The 22281-nt window shown below is 35.5% G+C and overlaps 1 protein-coding gene across 1 annotated transcript in view; it reads right to left on the reverse strand.

Moving 5' to 3' along the window:
• DOK6 (docking protein 6) overlaps positions 1-22281 on the reverse strand; it is a 150930-nt gene that overhangs the window by 20336 nt on the left and 108313 nt on the right. The window contains exon 3 of the mRNA XM_036743226.1: positions 16316-16454. Within this exon, the coding sequence (XP_036599121.1) occupies positions 16316-16454 (139 nt within the window). The remainder of the gene's footprint in view (positions 1-16315; positions 16455-22281) is intronic.

Raw genomic sequence — 22281 nt, forward strand, 5'->3', positions numbered from 1 at the left:
ATCATTCTCCTTAGTGCCTTAGAAACTGGGGCAAAGCAATCTTTGGGTTATGGAAGGGAAAGTAAAGAGGAAAAAAAGTTGTTTGTGGTACTGTGCAAGGTAAGTTGCAATGATGATGACATATTGCTACATATCTTTTCGTTCTGTGGGTGGGTGTTAGGTTTTGATGGTGCTTAGAAAAGCCCACACACATCTTGGAAATTGTAAGGGAACAGAGACTCTGGAGAAGTCGGATCCAGTCAAACATCACATTGTTTGGCCTGATGAAACTGGCCATTTTGTTGCTTGAATGTTTATAGGCAATTGATTTCTCACAGGCTTGACTTAATCTTAGATAGGAGAAACTCCCACTTAATCTTGGACTTAACTCAAGATAAATTGAAAGAAATTAAGAGAGAGACACCTTGCTGAGTGTGCTGAGTTTACATCAGCCTTGCACACACTATTTGGTTTGCAAACTTGCATAATGGAAGCTGCTAGAAGTCATCTAAACTTAGAACTTGCAGTTATGTTTTCATTACACTTTAAACAAAATGGAAATGATTTAAAAATATATCTTTTAAGGCACATATGAACCCAAATTGCTGCCAAACTAGCATAAAAAAGTTCTGCTTCATAAAGAGATCAGAGAATGCTGATTCTAGCATAAATGTTTATATTAACACTTTGAGCAGTCATTCTTGTTGGCACTATTTGAAATGTATAAATCATGTTGAATACTGTTATTCAATCTATTTATGTAATTTTCAGCTCAAAGAGAGACATTTAAAGGGCTACTCTGTGTATGTAACACATATGTTCAATGAATTTCTGAATTAATTAGGCTTAAAGGAATCTTTATGAAAACATCTGAACCTCCTGTGCTTGGAGGACAGATACTGGTAAAGACTCATTATAGCTTGCACAATAAATGCCAAATGTTTGCATAAGGGAAAGCTTGAGGACCAGCCCTTGTTACTTACAAGGATGGCCTTAGGGGTATTATCAGTGCAGAAAGTGGCCTGTAGATATAACAGAGAAATGATATATGGTGGCAGTGGGTGGTAGTAAATTGTCTTTCCAAAAACCACAATAAAATGTGTGCAAGGATGCTTAAAAAAATCTCATAACTCATAACAATTGAGCCTATAGCAGAATATCAAATGTACTCCCTAATTCTCTTCCCATAAGTCTCAAATCTAGTTCTTTTAAATTACAATAATGCAGCTTAGCATACTATTAGCCTACATTTTTGTTTCTGTTTTGGTTTGTTTCACTACACCATCTTTACAGGAAGGAGGCAGGGTTTTTTTTTATTCGCTTGCTGATTTGTGTTGTTGGGCAGGGTATAGGTTGTATTTGAGTGCCTTGGTGCTGCATAATTTTGAATAGCCTTTTCAAATCTATTGTCACCATTTAATAAAACAATCCTTTTAGAGTTTCCTTCGTGGTGTTCAGTTCCAGCATCACAAACAAAAGAAATAAAATTGCATCTGTTACCATGGAAATTCACATTTCTTTAGCATTGGGCTGGCATTTCTCCTCACAATATGAAATGTACTCGAGTAGATGAGATCTAAGCAATATGTAGGAAGCATTTTGGAAATGACATCTAGCATATCCAATGAACATTTTATGGGAAGAAAGCAATGTAAATGAAATTTTCATTACTGTACTATGTAGCAAAACCATTATGTTGACTGGACAATATTTTTTTTCTTCTATTTCTGCAATGTATGTTTTTTTGCTATGTCTATGTGTGTCTGAGGATAGGTAGCATGGAGCTAAAATGTGTGCATATAAGTATGTATACACACATATATTCATGCATATGATTATATTTAGGCATATATATGCTTACATGCATATCTTATGTGGATGCATAAATATATGCTGGATTTTTTTTGTTAATATTAAGAATAGCATACTACTATTAGCAAACAAATAGGATCATGGTACAACTTCCTGTGTCAACTCTAATCACCTGTTTGAACTGATCTGTTGTTTTATTACAATCACTGTGTGTCAAGAAAGGAATTACATAAAGATGTGAATTACATTTCCCAGCAGTAGTTCATTTTTTTTCACATGATAGTTGTTAGGAAGGCACAGACCCTTACTTAAGCTAAAACATTATTATATTTCATAATAGGATCATAAATTAGATCTTTATCTCTGAATTTATTAACATTTGATTCTCTTTCATGGACATCACTTCCAACACATATATATATACACACACACACTGATCATGCTTTGCACAGAATATCTTTGATCTCTAGGGAAAGACCAAAGAGTGGCTATTAAAAGTGCAAAAACTTTGTTGGGGATTGATAACCAGTGCATTACAACATTTTATATGTCCGTTGCTATAATGATGCTTTAAGGAGGGAGAGACAAGATGGAAGAATAGCAGGAAGAAGTATAGAGACCTTGATGCACCCCTTCTCCAGAAAAAAATCTCCCAATAGATCTAGAAAATGCACCAGATCTCATTCTGATAAGAAAATTCAAGGAAAAAAAAATCACAGTGCATCATTTTTTTTTCAGCACAGGGCAACATAAGGAACTAGAGATCTGCGGACATTGGGGATGGGGTTTAGCAAGTAGTGAATCGATGCGGAGATTACAGTTCAGGGAAAGGCTGTGTACTAGAGCATGAAAAGGTCCTAGATATATCATAGAGTAATTTAAACTTGAGTGGAGTACAGAAATAGGTATTGCCTAGTTCTGGGCCACAGGTTCAAGGAAGACTTTGCAAGGAGCTAGGTGTGACAGGCCTGTTTGTTGTTCAGACCTGGAACCATGTCAGGAACTGGCAAAGCTCAAACCAGAGAGACAATGAACATACTTTGTCTTGGATTAGCCTATGTTGGGATTCACGAAAGCTTACAAGTCACCAGTCTGAAACACCTGTCAGAACCTAGAATAACACAATATGCAATATGTCCAAGAAAGCAAAATCAGGACAAAGCTGGAAATTCCCTCCAGAAGTACAAAGTACCTGATTATAATATAAAATCCAAAGTCAGGAAGTAGGCTGAAGAAAAGAGCAAACAAAGAAGTAAAAAAAAAGAATCCCACCGTAACGAGTTATAATGGTAACAGAGACAATCAAGACACAGACTCTGAAGAGAATGATTATAAAATATCTACAAACTAAGCCTCATAGAAAAATAGTTTGGGCAAAAATTCAAGAAGAATTTCTGGAAGAAGTGAAGCAAGAGTTTTTAGAAAGTGTTTAAAATGTTTTTATAAATGAAATGTGAATTCTAGAGGAAAAAAATTAAAAAGAAAATGAGTTATGTAAGAAGAGTTGGGAAGGGAATTAAGAGTTTGGCACAAGCAATGTAAAAGTTTGCTTGAACAAAATACCTGAAAATTAGAATGGACCAAATAGAAGACAATGACTTCATAAGATAATTAAAATACTAAAACAATCTAAGGACTCAAAAAAAAAAAGAGAAGAAAATGTAAGTTATCTAATAGTAAAAACAACTGACCTGGCAAACAGGTAGAGGAGGAAAAGTTTAATGCCCATTGAACTTTCTGAAAGCTATAGCCAAAAAATGAATATAGACATTTTCTTTCAAGAAACCATAAAAGAAAAGTACTCAGACCTCTTATAAAAAGAATCCACAGGTGACCTTATGAAAGTAACCCCAAAATAAAATTCCTAGGAGTATTGTAGCTAAAACCGCAGCTTCCAGGTAAAAGAAAACTACTCCAAACATCCAGAAATAAAGAATTCAAGTCCCAAGGAGCCACAGACCCATTGTCAATATCACACATGATTTAGTAGCCACAACTACAAGAAACAGAGAGCTTACAATACAGTATTCCAAAGTAAGAGACTCTCTCTCTCTCTCTCTCTCTCTCTCTCTCTCTCTCTCTCTCTCTCTCTCTGTATATAGTAAAAGAAAGGCAGATTAAAGAAGGGATTGAGCCTAAGCAAAGCAAACTCTAACTAAGGATGTGCATTTTTTATGATGGCAAAGAATTAGAAACTGAGAGGTTGTCTATGAATTGGAGAATGGCTGAAAAAGGCATTGTATATAAATGTGATAGAATGCTATTGTACAATAAGAAATGATGAAGAGAATGGTTTCAGAGAAACCTGGGAAGATGTGAAGATTATCTATCTATCTATGTATCTATCTATGTATGTGTGTATGTATATATGTATGTATGTCTGTATGTATCTACCTATCTACCTACCTATCAGCACTATCTCTAACTTCGCTATTCTCTCTCTCTCTCTCTCTTCCTCCCTCCCTCCTTCTTTCCCTTCTCTGCATATAAACAAACACACACACACACACACACACACACACACACACACACACACATAATGGCCAATGTAGAAATTTGTTTTCCTCGACTCTAACTTGACTGACTCTTTCCTTGACATGATTATAACAGTTTTTTTCCTTATTTCTTCCTCAACTGGGGCCATTGTCAAGAAGATAAGGAAAAATTTTCTGTTTGAAAAAATTCAATTTAGAAAATTAAACAAAAATGCTACTTTTAGCCTTCACAGCTGTGAAAGGGCAATGAGGTGGTCTGAGGGACAAAAGGAAAGGGTATGAAAAATGCTTTCAGCTCAACAAAAGTGTAAATGCAGAGAATAGCAGCTATAAGAGTATGGTGTCCTATCAAAATTTTATTACATAGGCAATATGGTCCATGACTCTATTAGCTACTGATATTTCTTAGTTTGTGTAACTTGATAATAAAAACATCTTTTCTGAGATGTTGAATTTGATGAGCATTAACATATTAAAAAGAATATGAACAATATGTGAGATGTGGCAAAATTTGAGAAAGCTTAAGGACAGTTTCATTTAATTATCTCTGAAAATTAATCTTATATAAAATTAGTATTCATCCTCTATCTCCTTTTTCTTTTCTCTTGCACTCAATTCTAGTTCCATTGTTCACCTATGCACTGTGCATCCTTCCCTCCTTAATGGAATTTGACTTATAGGTTTATGCCCATTAGACAATTATCTTTGGAATCAGAGGACTGAGTTTGAATCCTAGCTTTGGCGTTTATAATCTTGCCATGGGCAAATCATTTAACTTCTGTGGCCCTCAAATTTGTTATCTGTAAAATAAAGGCATTTGATTCAATCTCTAAAGTCCTTTCCAGCTGTAAAATCTAGCAATCTGGTAGTGAGACAACCTGGCACTTTCCCCCCATAAGAAATATGTTGTATTCTGAAACAAACTTATTTTTGTTCTGAAGGTTTGTTGCTGTAAGCACATAACATCTCCCTTCCTTTCTAAATGTGTGCATGCAACACATTTCTTTTGAATATCATATTTGCCAGTTTTTATTTCTAATGCTGGGATGTTCTGAAATATGAGCTAAGATTAAAGTGAAAATGAAAAAGTTGAATACAAAGTGCTCTGGAACTTAAAATGGCTACGTAGATATAAGCTATTACAAAAATGAGAATAATCAAAGGATAGAATGTTAGGTAAAGAAAGTTTCCCAACCCCCCCTCCCTCCCACCCTTTCTTCTTTCTCAACAGATCTTTGGGGATAGGGAAAGTATTGGACTGACAACTCTTGACAGCAGCAAAATTGGCAAGTCCCATGGTATTTTCCAGGCTGTTAGAAACAGGGTTGCCACCCAGCTGGTATTTCAGAGATACAGATGATGTTTGTCCTTAAGGCTTGTACAGATAATTTACTCACCACTTGAAGCACAGTGATTTCCCCTGAATAGAAACAAGCCAAATGTTGCTTTTAAAATTTGCAAATAGAAAATGCAATATATATTATTGGCTCTTTATCTAATTCTACACCTTAAATTATTTAAATCTTGTAATATTCATTCAAAAGTACCAGTGACACTCACTTCTGTTTTATTCTTCTTATTATTATTACTTTTTGGACAGCATCAGAAGGCAACTTCAAAGACTTTTTACCCTCATTCATATATGTGTACACACACACACACACACACACATTTTATTGATGATGTTTTTGTTTCTATATTGTGGTCATTTCCGGAAATACTGGGCCTCCCCAGCCCCTACTTGAATACCTTGAGTAGTCTCATTTACATTCATAAGGAAGAAAAACAGTTAAGCAAAAATACCCAATAAACTGACCACTCAGATAATATATACAACATTCTTCTCTAGTAGCCCCCAGTCACTCTGGAGATAAGAGGAAGATAAGTTTCATTGTCTATTCCCTGAGGCTATTACTGGTTTTTTGGTTACTCAGAGTTTTACTTTTATGGTCTTTTCATTTGTTCTGTGCTCTTTATATTTCTGAGATAACACCAGCTAGCATTTAAATTGCACTTTAAGGTTTGTAAAGTGTTTTACATATATATTATCTCATTTGATCCTTACCACAGCCCTGTGAGCCAAATGCTGTTATTTTCCCCAACTTCCAGTTGACGATGTTTAGGCTGAGAGAGGGGCAACTAGGTGGTACAGCAGATAGAGCACCAGGTCTGAAGTCAGGAAGTCTTCTTGAGCTCAAATATAGTCTCTGTTACTTACTAGCTCTGTATCCCTAAGCAAGTCACTTAACCCTGTTTACCTCAGTTCCTAATTTACAGAATGTGCTGGAGAAGGAAATGGCAGTATCTTTGACAAGAAAACCCCTAATGGGGTCATGAAGAATCAGACATGATTGAAAAATAACGGAACCGAAGGTAAATAATTTGCCCAGGGACATGTAGCTGGTAAGTGTCTGAAATGGGATTTGAATCCTAGTCTTCTTGACTCCAAGTCCCAACGCTACCCAGTGATCCCACTGCCAGAATCATATTTTATCTTAGCTGTGGCATAGTATCTTATTTTATCTTAGCTGCTTAGGAGGTATTTAAAGGCATTAAGTTATTTTTGGGGGGATAAGAAAAAAGAGAAAATTTCATTATTTAATTCTATATTCTTTGTTTCAGAACATGTCAAATAAAATCCAAAACTTCAATGATTTCATCTTTGTTTTTGAGATATATGAGCAGTGGTGGGATTCAGCCAGTTTGCACTGGTTCTGTAGAACAAGCACCTAATTTTAGGTTGAGTTCAGAGAACTCATTTTTAGTGGGGGCAGGGCCTGTGCCTGCGCTGGCCTTAGCTAGGTTCTTTTGAGAACCAGTCGTTAATTTATTTGAATCCCACCACTGCATATGAGATATCACCAATATAAATCATATTGGGAAATTTATGACAGGAATTTATAATGAATAGTGTCTATCCCAAAGGAAGCCAAAGTATGCAGAATGTTCCTTGTAAATATGGCAATGAATGAAATAGACTGTGGCTTAAATTTCCTTGTCTTTGAAATATGTAAGGAAAATGTATTACACATTGGTCATAGTGAGGACAGGATAGGTAGGTTGAGCAGTGGATAAAGTACCAAGGCCTGGAGTCAGGAACACTCATCTTTCTGAGTTCAAATCTGGCCTCAAACACTTACTAGGTATGTGACTCTGGGCAAGTCAATTAAGTCAGTTTGCCTCAGTTTCCTCAACTGTGAAATGAGTGGGAGAAGGAAATGGCAAACTACTCCAATATCTCTGCAGAGAAAACACCAAATGGAGTCACAAAGAATTGGACACAACTGAAAATGACTGAATGACAACAATAGTGAGCATAAGAACATTCTCTGTAATGTGGAATAAAGCTCTGGAGAGGCCAGTTTTTAGTGAATTTTTTGTAAGATAATGTACATGACATTCAGCCAATTGGTTTGAATGGTCCATAAGCCATATATTCCCTGCAAAAGTTGCTATATTTGCTGCCATTAGAAATTGAAGGGGCATGTGCAACAAAATGGTCTAAGCACAGACTCTCAGGAATCTCAGAGACCATTTAATACCACCTGACTTCCTGAAGGAGTGTCTACGACATGCAAATCCAGTGGTCATTTGGCATTTTCCAGAAAACCTCTAGTGGGGAGAAACTCACTTATACCCAATGGAGCTTAATCAGCTTTAAAAAAAAAACAAGACAAAAAAACCCCTAAAATTAGAAAGTTTTTTCCATATTGAGTCCATATTTGTCTCTTTGCAACTCCTATCTTTTAGTCCTTGTGCTGTCTACTGGAGTCAAGAAGAACAAATCTAATTAATCCATCTTCAATGATACAGTCCATCATGTACTTGAAAACAGCTATAGAAGGACACTAATGTGTCCATCCTTAGTCTCTATGATATCATGGGATCATAGTTGCAGATTTGGAAGGGAATTAGAGGTTATCTTGTCCAACATCTCATTTGACAAATGAAGAATCTAAGGTACAAACAGATTAAATGATTTACTCAAGTTCACAGAGTATGGATTTGAGCTGGGGTCCCATGACTTTAAGTTCAGCACTGTAAGGGCAATGTTTGTTCCACTTCCTCTTAGCTTTCTTCCTCTCAGGTTCACAATTCTTTACCAGTCTAATTTTCCTAGTTACTATTGCTTCTGCTGTTGTAATTTGTATCTTGCCCATGGTCCTATGATGAACTTTCAGCAATCTTATTCACTATCATGGCTTCAGTTATTGGCCTTTGTGTAGATGATTCCAAAATATGACTATCAAATGATCTCTAAACCTGACTTTCTGACTGCTTGTTAGATATCTTGGAGATCCAGTTGAAACTTCAAACTCAACATGACCCAAATTGAACTCATAATCCTTTGACCTAAATATGACCTTTTTCCTGACTTCCCAACTTTTGCTGATGCTACAACCAGCCTTTCCATTTCTAAGGAAAGGTATTGACCTTTTTGTATGTAAGCAGTTTGGTTGTTGAAAAGCCTAGAAAAAGAAATGTTGTATGGGAAAAAACAACTGTTAAAACATCCATATGAGAAGAAACAATTTTTCCATTAAAGAGAAACACAGTTTATGAAGATTAGATAGAAAACTGAGAGGATCTGTTTAAGGGCAGAGAAATGACTGATGCTGAAGGGTATTGTGGTCCCTGAGCTCATTTGCATGTGACTTTTTAAAGCTTGTGAGGTTAAAACGCACAGTATTGTAAATCAAACAACTCTTTGGAAACTGTGGAGGATATTAAATAAGGATTATTGGTTTCATAAATGACAGAGAGTTGGATTTGTGAGGTTTATCTCATAAGGGAAAGATGAGTCATTGACCACTAGTAGGCTCTAATTTGAGCCATTAGAAGCTGTGAAGAACCCAGATGGTAGGGAGTTAAGAGGATATCAGCAGCAATTAAGAAGACAGCAGAAGCTGAGTGAAAAGATGCTAACAGGAACAGTGAAGTGATAGGATAACTTCAGCTGCTTTACTTGGAAAGCTGTTGATTGGAAGAAAAGAACTGCTTTTTGGATTGATTGAAGAAAAGGCAGGGAGTCTACAGAGTGGAGTAGAGGTGCATTCTGCTGAAGCTTAAGCTATCATCCCTAAGTCCCATCTACAGTTAGAGAGAGGTGAAGTCTCTCAGAAGTGGTTGGTTGCTCTCTGCTGTCCCCCTCTCATTTGAGAGGGTAAAACAGAGAGGAAAGATTTGTTCAGGAGATGCTTTCCTATGAACATGGGCTAACAACTGATTGCATGATACAGCTTTCTGTTGAGTGAAGATCTGGCTGGGCTTATTTATATTTCCCAGAGAGCCAACCTGAGGAAATTTTTTTCTAAAAAGATACAGATGCTAATCGGATAACACAAAACATAGTTGAGGGAGCAGCTGGCTGAATTTTTGTGCATCATTTAGAGAGCCAACGGGAATAGTTTTGCACTTTTCTGGCTTAAGGGAACTGCTTGTTGTTATAAATGTAGCACTTCCTCTGCACCCTTTTACTGGTGATTGTGAATTAAGTGAGCTTGGCATTGTTTTATCACCTCAAGAACAGAAGAAGACATGATTTGTCTAGCAGGAACTAGGCGAAGACTAGAAGGAGGAGCAACTGGTAGAGAATTGTTTTCTTATTGTGCAGATTGTTCTTGAAGGGTCAAAAGACAGCAGGGCTTGCAGATAAGAGTTATTTACCTATGTTTCTACGTTTGTCCACTTTGCTCATTACTAGCATATAAACTGAACGGAGAGTGTGATCCAGGTTTATAAGTGAACTGTGATGTACTGCTTATTACTCCATTTGTTTTCTGTTGAATAATTGTATTGTTATACTTATTTCTTTTGCCTCATCATTAAGTACTTTATTTTTAAGAGTTAGCATTGCCATGGTGACTGATTTAGAATATATTAGAATCATACCAGTGGGGACTCATGAGTGTTTTATAATAGAGATGTATTCCCATCTACAATAAGATTACCCTTAGGATGCTGAGAGAATTTGAATGCTACCCTTGCTGTGTTGGTCCATCTCTGAGAACTTCAGACCTGATAGTGTGAGGGCAGGTTGGGGTGCTTAAGCCAACCCAAAGAGAGAGTACATGGTCACATCTTGCATTCAGGTGTTAAATTGTGGGGGCTGCCCTGACACATAGGGTACATAGGTAAAGCTTTGAAGTTTTTCCTTGCTGTTCCACTCCTTTCATTCCAATCAGGCTTCTTAAGTCTAGTCCTTCCTGGTCACTTCTATTATTTTTACTCTTATTCATGATGTCTGGCTATACTATTCCTAACTGATCTCCTCCGTCAACCCACTCACCACTCCAATGTCCAAATTATCTAATTAATATACAAGTCCAATCATATCACTTCCCCAACTTAATAAGAAAAATCCCCTTGGCACTCCATTGTCCACAGAATATTTTACAAGTGCCTTGACCTCACATTAAAAACCCTCAAAACCTCCAGCCTATTTCCTAGTCTTACTTTATGGTGCTCTCCATAACACACTCAATGTTCTAGCCAAGCTGGACTAATTATCCTTTTTCATTCTCTTTTTCTCTTCTATCTCTCTGACTTTATATACATATGCCAGGAATAGTCACCTCCCCACCTCCCTCCTCTAATTTCCTTGTACTATCATTCAGCTCAGATGCTATGTGATCAGGTGCCATGAAGTTTTTTTCATGCATGATAGTATAGGGAATGGTAGTACAGGAAAACCTAGTCGTAAAAATATGCTCTATTACCTACTACCTGTGTGACCTTGAGGAAGTCACTTAGGCTCCTTGGATCTAATTTTTTTTTCCAGTTTGTTAATCTGGAAAAAAAAAGGATATTGGCCTAGATGATATATGAGGTCCCTCTGGAAGGTCATTTTTTTCAGTTGAACTCTTTTCCTTGCTCTGTTTGATTTTTCCTTGCATTTATTCACTTACTCAAAGTTATGTCTTTACAAATTTTATTCCTTCCACTCAATTGTAAAATCCTTAAGAGTAAGGATGTTTTCCATCTTTGTATCTCTCAAACCTTGCACAGCCTGGCCCTTTACACAGTGGGTGATTGGCATTAACATAATGGCAATGGCATTAGATTAGGAATCAGAACACTCAAGTTCAGATCTTGGTTCTTTTACCTCTGTGATTTTGGAAAATCTATTTTCCCTTTCTGAGTTTCTTTACTCTTGTGTAGAATTAGGCAGTTGGACTAAATTTCCTCCAAATTCTCAATACTATGATGCTACAAACTGAGTTAAACTCAGTTTGAAGCACTAACATTCTGGTAGAAAGTTGCTTCTGATTGTTCCGTCAGGTATCAATTTCTTACATAGATATTATCACACATATCTGGCTATTAAAACATTGCTATGAAACTTACATTATTATTTAATCAGTTAAATAGTTTGACATTGAGGAAAAGGATTTCTGGGGAATATAGATTTCTTGATCCGATTATATTCAAACTTTCTCCAAAACAAGGATTATATCTTCTTTACTTCTTGCTAGTGACTATTGTTTTTAGATTGAATGCTTGCAAACCATTTTATAGTCATCATTTCATTTGTTCTTCACAGTAGCTTTATTGGGAAGGTCTTACAAGAATTATCTTGCTCATTTTATAGAAGAGGAAATGAGACTCAAAGAGATTATTTTTTCCCCATATTCTTACTACTGGAAGTGTCAGAGACAGGATTTGAATCCAGATCTTCCAGACTCCAAATTCAAACTCTATCCACCACAACATTCTGCTTCATATAAATCATGGCCCAGAACTCCCAAGTTCTCAGTTTACAAGTCAGAAATTCAGTCCTGGGGGCTTCTGGCTACTGCCATTTCTGAGAAAAGATGTTCCACCATTTTCTCTTCACCCTAGACTTGAGGTTTGGGACTACTACTACTCCTCCAGAAGGCTGGGGTTCAGGCCCTCTCTCACTTGGCCATATGGTTATTCTTTCCATAAACCCTCCTGAAGGCTGGTATTCTTCAACTCTGGCACTTCTCTAGAAAGCAGTTCAGAAACTCTTACCATTACACAGCCCCTGACTGCCACCATGGGTTGTATTATTGCTTTGTCATGCAGGAACTTGGCCATGTGGTTCCTTCCCCTCTAGACAGTTCTCACCTCTCAAGCCATGAGGATTTTTCTCCACCATTTCCAACACTGAAACTGAGAATATGGTTTGTAGAGAACATATAGAAAGACAGGGTTTAGCAGTACCCACTTCTCCCAGAATCCAAATCTCCTGTCGGGTCTCTTGCTTCTGGTCTATGCTTATCTCTCTCTAAGTCTCCTGTCAACTGACATGGAAAATATTCCTTAGCTATTTTGCAGGCCCAATAAATCAATCAATAGGCATTTGTTAACCATTTTCTATGTTCCAGGAACTATACTAAGTTCTGGGGTTATGGAGACAAAGACAAAATAATCTGTCTTCAAAGAGCTTACATTCTAATGGGAGAAGAGAACAATTTCACATATAGGTGTGTATGTCTCTGTGTTTACACACAGAAACACAGACATACACACCTAGCATGAAGGTGTATCTCTATTCCATGATACCCTAGGTAAATAAATGCTACCCAGAGATTTAATCAGTCCTTGGCGATGATTGAACCTAGCAATGAGGTACAATAAAAGCCCTTTACACATAATTAAAGACCTTAATAATATCAACATAATTTAACCTCATTAATTTCACTGACATCTGAATATCATTCTATATATGTTTCTTCCAAGAGTACCTTTCACAGAGTTGAATGAATTCCAGGGAACACTTGAGGTAGAAATTCCCTCAAACAGTGCACATGGTAAGTCTAAGTAGTTATGGTCTTAGAAAATTTGGCTATGGTGCTGAGAATTTTTGACTTGCCTATGGCCACAAAACTTGTATGAGTAATAGGCAAGACATGAAAACAGACTTTCCTGTTTCAAGGAATTTCTCTTTCCATTGTACCACACTATCTCTCACTGATTAATATGTAACAAATTAGGAAATTATTCTTATAAATGTATATGAAAAAGATTCTAAAGTGTAAAATCTCTAATGCTGTCTTTAAGCTTCTAAACAGTGATTATTATCTAGTTCAAGGAAAGCAAAATTCATGTGATTTCCTTCTTTTCAGCACTTTTCATTTATGCCATTTTTTACTCCCCATCGTTTCCTTTTATATCAAATCTGCTATTTCCCTATGATGCTAATGAATTTTCTTCAGAGAGGCAAATGGTGCTTGACATGGTGTGAGAAGACCTGGGTCTGAGTAATAGCTCTGATATTTACTTGCTGAGTGGTCATGGGAAAGTCACTTAGAGCCCTTTGTACTTTGTTTTCTTCTTCTGAAAAATATTATTATATTTTTACTATCTACTTGATAGTTATTGTGATGAGAGTTCCACTTTATAAACTTTAAAGTGCTACATAAACATGAATATTATTATAGACCCCCAAATTAACAGTTTGACATCCTACACAGGTTTTTAAAAATATTTCATACAATTCTAGAAGTATACTCTCTCTCTCTCTCTCTCTCTCTCTCTCTCTCTCTCTCTCATTGGTAATACAAATATTTGATTCCAGAGGGTCAAAAGATTACAAATTTAGAGCCTGAAATGACCTGAGAAAATATCAAGTGCAATCATCTTATTCTACAGATAAGGAAAATTAAATATCAAGAACTTAAATTGCCCAAGGTCACATAGCTAGTAATTTTAGAGGCAAAATTCAAATGCAGGTCTCCTAACTCCAAGTCCAGCCCTCTTTTCACTAAGCCATATTGGCCAATTACCTCCTTTCAATTCTGTCAAAAATAACATTATTTTTTCTTTAAATGAGAGGAATTGGTTTAGAGAATTTCAAATCACCAGATCAATGGCAATTCTAGGAAGAGTTATGAAAGCATAGCTTTGGAATCATTCATTTGAATTTTGTCTTCAGAATTGTTGTAAATTTTGGAGTTATTAAACATCATGGGCATAGCAGATAGAAATGAAAATATACTATTATTAAATTGTATTGTGCTAGATGATTCAAGGAACATCTATCATGGCAGCAAAATTAAATGAGTTTGTTCTGGAAGTATGGGTTTTGTTTGTGTGAAGAGTTATAACTCATTTAAACAAAATGCTGAAGAAACCTATGCAGGTGATAGAAGGATGTATTTATTCAGTTAAGTCAAAAAATCAACTTTTCAAGAGAATTCAAATGAATCTAGGTTGAACATGCTATTATACAAATGTGTGAATTAATTTCTAATGTAGTACAAATAATATTTTCACTCAGGAAGTCATATTTTGGATAATTTATGAAGCAAACCAATAATTTTTTTTATAAATCATAATTAAAGAATCACACAATTTCAGAACTAGATGGGACCTTAATGACCATTTCATTAAACCTCTACGTATATGAGAATCACCTCTACAACATGTCTGATGAGATTATTCTCTCTTCCATGAGGCATCTCTTCCAATAATCATTATAGGAGAGAGACAAATGTGCTCTTGTTAGTGTCTTAAAGAATGAAGCAGTTTATTGGGAGCATTAAAAGTTTCCTTCATGGATGATAAGTGTTAACTATTCACAATCTCAGTAATAACAGTAGTCCTCTGCATTCAAGCATATTAAAATTTTCAGCAACATGCAGGCCTTTACTTAAACCATAAACATTCGAATGAATGTCTTTAGGTGGCAAATTTAAAACATTAAAATGAACAGAAGACCAGAAGTCCACTTGTGAGACTCTTTTCCTTATTTTTGCACTTGAAGACACTTTCCGTATTTTCTTCAAAGAATATAATTGAGAATCAAATTTTTATCAAATCAACACATAACTAGGACTTAAATTTAGTCATAGTAAATTGGACTAGAAATAGTCTGTCCTTCCTTCCTTCCTTCTTTCCTTTCCTTATCTAGCAAAGAACCAGCTATAACTTGTAGTGTCATTCTGGCTCTTTCATTTCATCTACTGTTTATATTTGAGACCCAAATAAAAGAGAGATACTGTCATTTCAGCTACAACCACAAATTATTCCCTTATCCTTTCTTCAAAGTGATTGAGAGGAAAGTTTGTGAGCAATTTTCTTACAGTAATATTTACAATGGTAACTTATTAACTGTAATGATTCTCATGTCTTATTATCCCTTTGGCAAAAAATTCAGTTTCTAAAACTAGATAGGACACAACTTTCTCGTATGGCAAACTTTGTATTACTCTGTGTGTGTATGTGTGTGTGTGTGTGTGTGTGTGTGTGTACACTCCCCCCCCCCCCACAAATAAAATATAACAAGCTTCAAGCTCTGATCAGTAGTGGCCCCAGAACTGAGAAAATAGAATATCTTGAGCATACAGGGTGACCAGGCAATGATGTTGTTGTTTATTCATTATCAGTTGTGTCTAATTCTTTGTGACCCCTTTTTAGGGTTTTCTTGGCAAAGATATTGCAATGTTTGGCATTTCCTTCTCTAGCTGATGATAAACCAAGGCAAATGAACTGAAGTCAACAGGGTTAAGTGACTTGCCCAGGGTCATGTAGAAAATAAGTGCCTGAGGTCAAATTTGAACTAATGTCTTCTTAACTCTATGCCCAGAGTTCTATCCACTACACCACCTAGCTACTTCTTATAAAGAAGCTTTATATTCCTAGTTAACATTGTCTTGTTTGAGCCACAAGCCCTTTCTTCTTCTGCCTTCTATCTGTTCCATGAAATGTGTTCCATTTTAGGTAAACAAGAATGAACATTTTTATAGGGAAGGAAAAGCACCTTGTTTAGAGCTACTGAACATGTAAGGTATAGTTGATATATATATATATATATATATATATATGTATGTATGTATGTATGTATGTATACACATGTATAGTATAATATGAGATAAGTATAGTACCTAACGGTTACTATTTCTAATAATGTCTGTAGCTTTTGAACACCTGGTAAGGGGATAGAATTATACCCTTGGACTCTAACTACTGCATTCCTAAAGGAGGAATATGCTTCCAAAAGCACAGATTTGCTCACATTACACAGTGCTGTAAACATTTAGGGTACAGAAAGGGGTCCTTACCCGGGCCTTTTGCTCCATCTCTAGCATTAGTCTTTCATGCTGTTCTGCTATCGCCAAGGTCGCGGAGTGTACCTTCTGATAGATCATTTCTCCTTCCCTTGTTTGAAAGGTAAATAGTCCTTCTCCTGTGTCACACATCCTGTGAGAATGGAGCAAAGGAAAGGTATGAAGAGAATATCTTTGCTCTATTATCGAAAGTTTCTTTGAAATTTTTAAAGTTTTAATTAATCCCTTGCAACATTGGCGCAGATATGGAACAAAACAAAAACAATCTACCACCACTACCAGCACCACCACTACTCCCATCAAATAAACACCAACAAAAAATTAAGTGAACTAAAAGAGAACAGATTTAAGGGAATGAAATTCTTAATTAGTATTAATTTGAACTAGTGAAAAATTCTCAAGAATATTCATATTGACATAGGGCATTATAGGTTACATTTATGTAATGGGCTAAAGAATAAATGTAATTACTTATTTTCTTTTAATATGTCCATTGTCCACAGGGACCTTAACTCTGAGATGGTGTCATCTTAATCAAAGCATTTTACTCATGTTAGAAAACTATTGATTTATGACCTCTGGGGAAAAGCAAAAAAGAGTATAGATTTTAATTAATACACATACCCTTCAAAGATCTATGATTTCATTGATACTATTCAGCTAAGTGATGTAGTAGATAGAACACTGAACTTGAAGTCAGGAATACTGGAGTTCAAATCCTGTCTTAGCCATTTACTAGTTGTGTAGCACCTACTTTCAGGGTTTTGAGGATCAAATGAGATAATACATATACAACACTTTGCAAATTGCACTTCATCTGCCAATGTGGATCACAACCCCCATATCTCTCATTGGAATGTTTCTTGAATTGCCGTGGCAAAAATAATCATACCCTAGGTGGTATCAAAGTGATATGTGGAAGCAAAGAATGAGAACTATGGAGGTGATCACCTACCCCTTTAGAACAGGTAATAATAAATAGATACAAGATTATAGGTAGGAATTTTGAGCAATGGAAAAACACCTAGAATATAACATAGAGGACATTAAATTATTAATATTATAAAATATCATAAAATCATAATTATAAGCTCTACAAAAGAGTTTCTTAATTATCTTTGTATCTCACTAATAATCTAGAGGATCTAGAGAAACTTTGCATGTAATAGGTTCTTAATAAGCAAAATGATTATCGAATGAAAGGCAATAATGTAAAAGATTGAAGCCCTTCAAGTAAAGACCACATCACATAGACCTATTTCTGGAAAAAAACAATATTTTACTTAAAATCATCAAAATGATTAACTGGGTTGATGATAATTTTTTAGTTGTCAGGTGAGACTTTATAAAAGATGTACAGAAAATTTCCTTGTGGCTCAATTTTTCCTGCATGCAGTCGAAAGGATTTCACTTGCTTCCCTATGAATCTCGAAGGAATTTCCAGAAGAAATGAAATGTCTCAAGAGGTTTTAGACATTATAGAATCAGCAATTGGGATCCCGTAGGGCACCATATAGCCTGTACTTAGCTTTTGTGTAAAGAGATCTTAATAAAATTCAAACAGCGTGAAATGGAAAGTCTAGGGGAAAAATGAAGAGTTTTCTCAAAGTGAAATAAAATGAGATTTTTTTTTGTTGATTCAGAGGGGGTACGAGAATCTAACCACTGCAACAACAAAACAACAGGCAGCAATGATTGAATTTGGGGTTTCTGTTTTGTTGATTGTTTTACTGAAAAACAAACAAGCAAACACTTGATGGTCAGTTACTTAAGAGATATAATCAAGAAAAAGAAATTCTTATCTCATGCCCAATAATTGAAATGCAAAGACCTATGGCCAGATCATGCCCCAATAAACTAATCTTTTAGGTAGTAAAGTCTTTATGAAAACATCTCTTTTTGTTGTCAAAAAAGAAAAAGCAAACTATTTTTCTACAAGAAAAGAAAAACTTGAATAGTCATGTTCTTTGCTCTCTGCCTCCAAGAAAGGATGTATGCACAGGAGAATTAAAAGAGGAGAATGATAAAAACTAGAACATAAAAACAACTGAAATGAAATAATGATTGGAATAAAAAAAATTTCTTTAATGGTTACACCATCAAATACAAAAACAAGATTTTCATAATTATTTGGCACAACGAGGACAAATATACACATTTGAGGAAAAAAAGGAAACATGCTCTTCTATAATATAATATTGATTATGGATAATCATTTTATTTTTTACACAACCACATGCACTTCTTCAAATATCTGTATCCAGCTGTAGGGCTAAAGATAACATGTAGAAAGACAGTATTACTACTAGTTTATAGTGCTACAGGTAAAGATTATTGCATCATATTTTCAGTTATTGAGAAAGAGGGAATAGAATTAGGAAGGAATGGACATAACTCATCACAGTCATTTTTCTTGTGTCACCTCACTGATGAGAAAGACAATCGCATATGGAAGGGATGGTGAGCACAGGACACCAAAGTGGCAACTGATTGAAAGGGGCTAGTGCAGGGCCACAATGGAAAACTTGTCAGTGAGTAGGAAGATGATAATTGGATGCTTCTCTCTATACCTTACTAGTATTTAATTAGAGAACTGAGAGTTGCAAGGACCTAGTCTAGTCTAATCCGTATCTAAAATAGGAAGCTTTTCCATGATATCTCCATCAAATTTATCATCCACTTATCCAATATACTAAAGATCTCTAGGGCTGTAGAACTCATTGCATCCTGAGGAAGTTTCTTGAATTTTGTACAACTCCATTGGTTAATAAGTTCCTCATTTAATTAATCCCAAATTTTCCTACCCATAACTTCTATTCACACATTGATACTAGTTGGTCCCCCAAGGCCAAGCAGAACAGTCCTAATCCCTCTCCCATATAACATTCAGCATATTTGAAGATTTTTTGACAATCTTCTTCCCTAGGCTAAATGTTTTCCTTAAATATTTCTATTACAGCCCTCTTCTCTGGGATAAATATTTTCTTTGAAGATTTCTATTGCAACTCTCTTCCCCTAGGCTCAGCAACTTCCAATGATCCTTTGGTGGTATGGTTTCCCTTCAGTATTCTGTTGAAAAATACTCTTGAAGCACTTCAACTTCTCAATGTCTCTCCTTAAATATGGGTCCTAGAACTGAATACAGTGCTATAGATATGGCCTGATCAAGGAAGAGTACAGAACTCCTTTGGAACACTTTGTAGGATAAAGTTCTACTCTAGAATAACAAAACTCCACAAATATTGTTTTTATTAAAGGTGCATTAATAAATATCAACTGAAATATAAGGCAATCATAGTGTCAGAGATGCTTTGATACTCCCATGATTAGCCAGTGCCTTAATACCTGAAACCACTCGACTCCTTTTCCTCAAGTCTTCAGTCACAGGATTTATTATCTGGATATCAACTTTCAAGAACCCATCTAGCCCAACGAATAAAGAATAAAGAAAAAAAAAACTATTGTTCAGGCTATGATATACATGTAGTGGCCTCCCATTTACTTAGTCCTATTTACATACATATACTATATAAATATATAGTATGTATACTATACAATTATATATTATTTTTGTTTTGCTCAGAATTGCCAACAGAAAATAGGCAAGGCTTAAAACTGTATAAAATAGACAGGAGTGACACTATATTTTGGGGATTATGAAGGTCTTTAGTCATTCCAAACTATTCTCTGAAGAAAAAAACCCAGAAGAATAAGCAAACATTTCTCTGAAACCACCATTCTACCACTGATGCTATATGGCTTCAAATCATCAAAAACTGGAATCCCCAAAGAACCACAACTATTGGCCAACCTGAAAAGCAATGGAGAAACACATGGTATGTACAAGTAGTATGCAATATGTGTCTAGTGACAATTTATGGGATAAGAGTGGTATCATGAAGAACATTCATAATAGGAAAAGGAAGTAAGCTGGTTACAAATCAAGAAGATAACTGAGCACTTTATTCTTAGTTATGAAACATTTAAAGGCTAGAAGGAATGCCTCAAGTATGTTATCATGTAGCTGTTCTATGGAGGAATTATAGCAGGTTATGCATAACTAGAGAAGATTGAACAGTATAGAAAGTTTGGTATGTATACCAGTTGAAGAATTGCTTGCATTTATGAGGCTACAAATCCATCAAAGTATAATAGCAAAATCTGCACAAATCTTCTTTGTGATAAAGTCATTTCCATATGCTTATGCAAGTATATTTCTTTGTGGAATGCAGACTTACAAAGATGAAATTCTTATTGATATGAAAATTAGAAAATGTAGGGAGTCTTGATGAATATGCTAGACATAGCATGACCCAAACATACCTTTATAATATTCATCCTTACTTAAAAAAATGTGTGTGTGTGTGTGTGCGTGTGTAGGTGAAATCATCCTAGGGATGGATAAAATTACCTTAGGCTATTTCTTCCATCACTAATATCATATGTAGTATATTGTTCATATTTTTGAAAGAACTAGACAGATAACCTCCAGACACACAAACAATTTAAATGTCAACTAGGGGAATAAAACATAGGATCTAGCCTAAAGACACACTGGCACTTCTGTACAGTATTTAAAATTTAATGTTTAATTATAGAAAGTAATGAAATTCTTAAAAGCACAGCTTTTCTTCATAACGGTTAAAAGCAATGAACACATTTTGTGCTATTAACAGTTTAATCTTTATTGTCATTTAGCAATACTGGCGTTTTGCTTTTTAGTATCTCTAGAAGGAGAGAAGCAAAAGCCCCAGCACTAGGAGCTTTCCTTTGGGAAATATGAATATCCTCAAATCACAGAATTCCATTGTTGAAATGTATCTTCATAATAATAGTTCACTTTGATATAACACTTTCTAGTTCAGAAAACACTTTGCATGAATTACATAATTTAATTCTAACAACAATGCTGTGAGGAAGGTAGCACAAATATAACACTAGGATCTGTATTAGGGATCTTGAAGGTCATCTAGTCCATAATCAAAGCTCATAAACCTGGCTACAATAGGCCAAACCAACGCTTATTTGGTCTCTACTTGAAAACGTTACTTTGAATTCACTTATTCTCTAAGGTAGTCTACTCCATTTGCTCCATTTATGAGAAAAACTTTACCTATATTGAATTTGATATCTGAGTTCCTGTAATTTCCATTAAATGGTCCTTCTGTTGACCTCTAGGATAAAGCATGAAAAGCTTAGTTGCTCTTGCATGTAATAGCTCTTTTGATATTTGAAGACGACTTCCATGTCCCCAATAAGCCTTTTCTTTCCTTAGGCCAAACATCCATGATTCCTTCAATTGGTCTTTTTATAACACAGTTTTATATCCCCTAAACATCCTGAACCTGGTCATCCTCCTGTGAATATACTTCAATTTGTCCATAACCCTACACTATCATACAGTTACATAGTTCCTTTTTCTCTCACAAGGATATTATACAGCTGGAGCCAGCTCAAAATGGCTCATTAGAGCCAAATGTTAAATTTTTAGTATGAGCATTTGTACTTTGGAAATCCACACATGCTACAAATCAGGGTTTGGTTTATTGTTTTGTTGATTGCCCAGAAAGTGATGGAGAAAAATGTTAATAATGTAGATGAAACTGAAAAGTATGTCAAGTGTCCTTTTTATTGCAGGGCTAGTTAATCATTTACCAGTGTACTCCTGGCTACATCCACAGTATTTTTCTGATCCATTAGCTTACTATGGCCATCAAAACAACAACAAAAACAAGACAAGGTAAATTTAACATGGTTTGATGTGATTCTTTCTTACTAAACCTATCTTGGGTCTTGGTGAAGATATTTCCCTTTTAGAAGTGCTCACAAACCATCCTATACCCACACAAACAACAGATGGTATAGCTAAACTTGCACTCAAGGTGTTTTGACTTCCTGTTCAGTGTTCATTCCATGACTCTCCACAATGTTTTGTGTCGGCCATTCCAACCCCTGCCTGA

This window comes from Trichosurus vulpecula, chromosome 1, assembly GCF_011100635.1.
Source record: "Trichosurus vulpecula isolate mTriVul1 chromosome 1, mTriVul1.pri, whole genome shotgun sequence".
NCBI lineage: Eukaryota > Metazoa > Chordata > Mammalia > Diprotodontia > Phalangeridae > Trichosurus > Trichosurus vulpecula.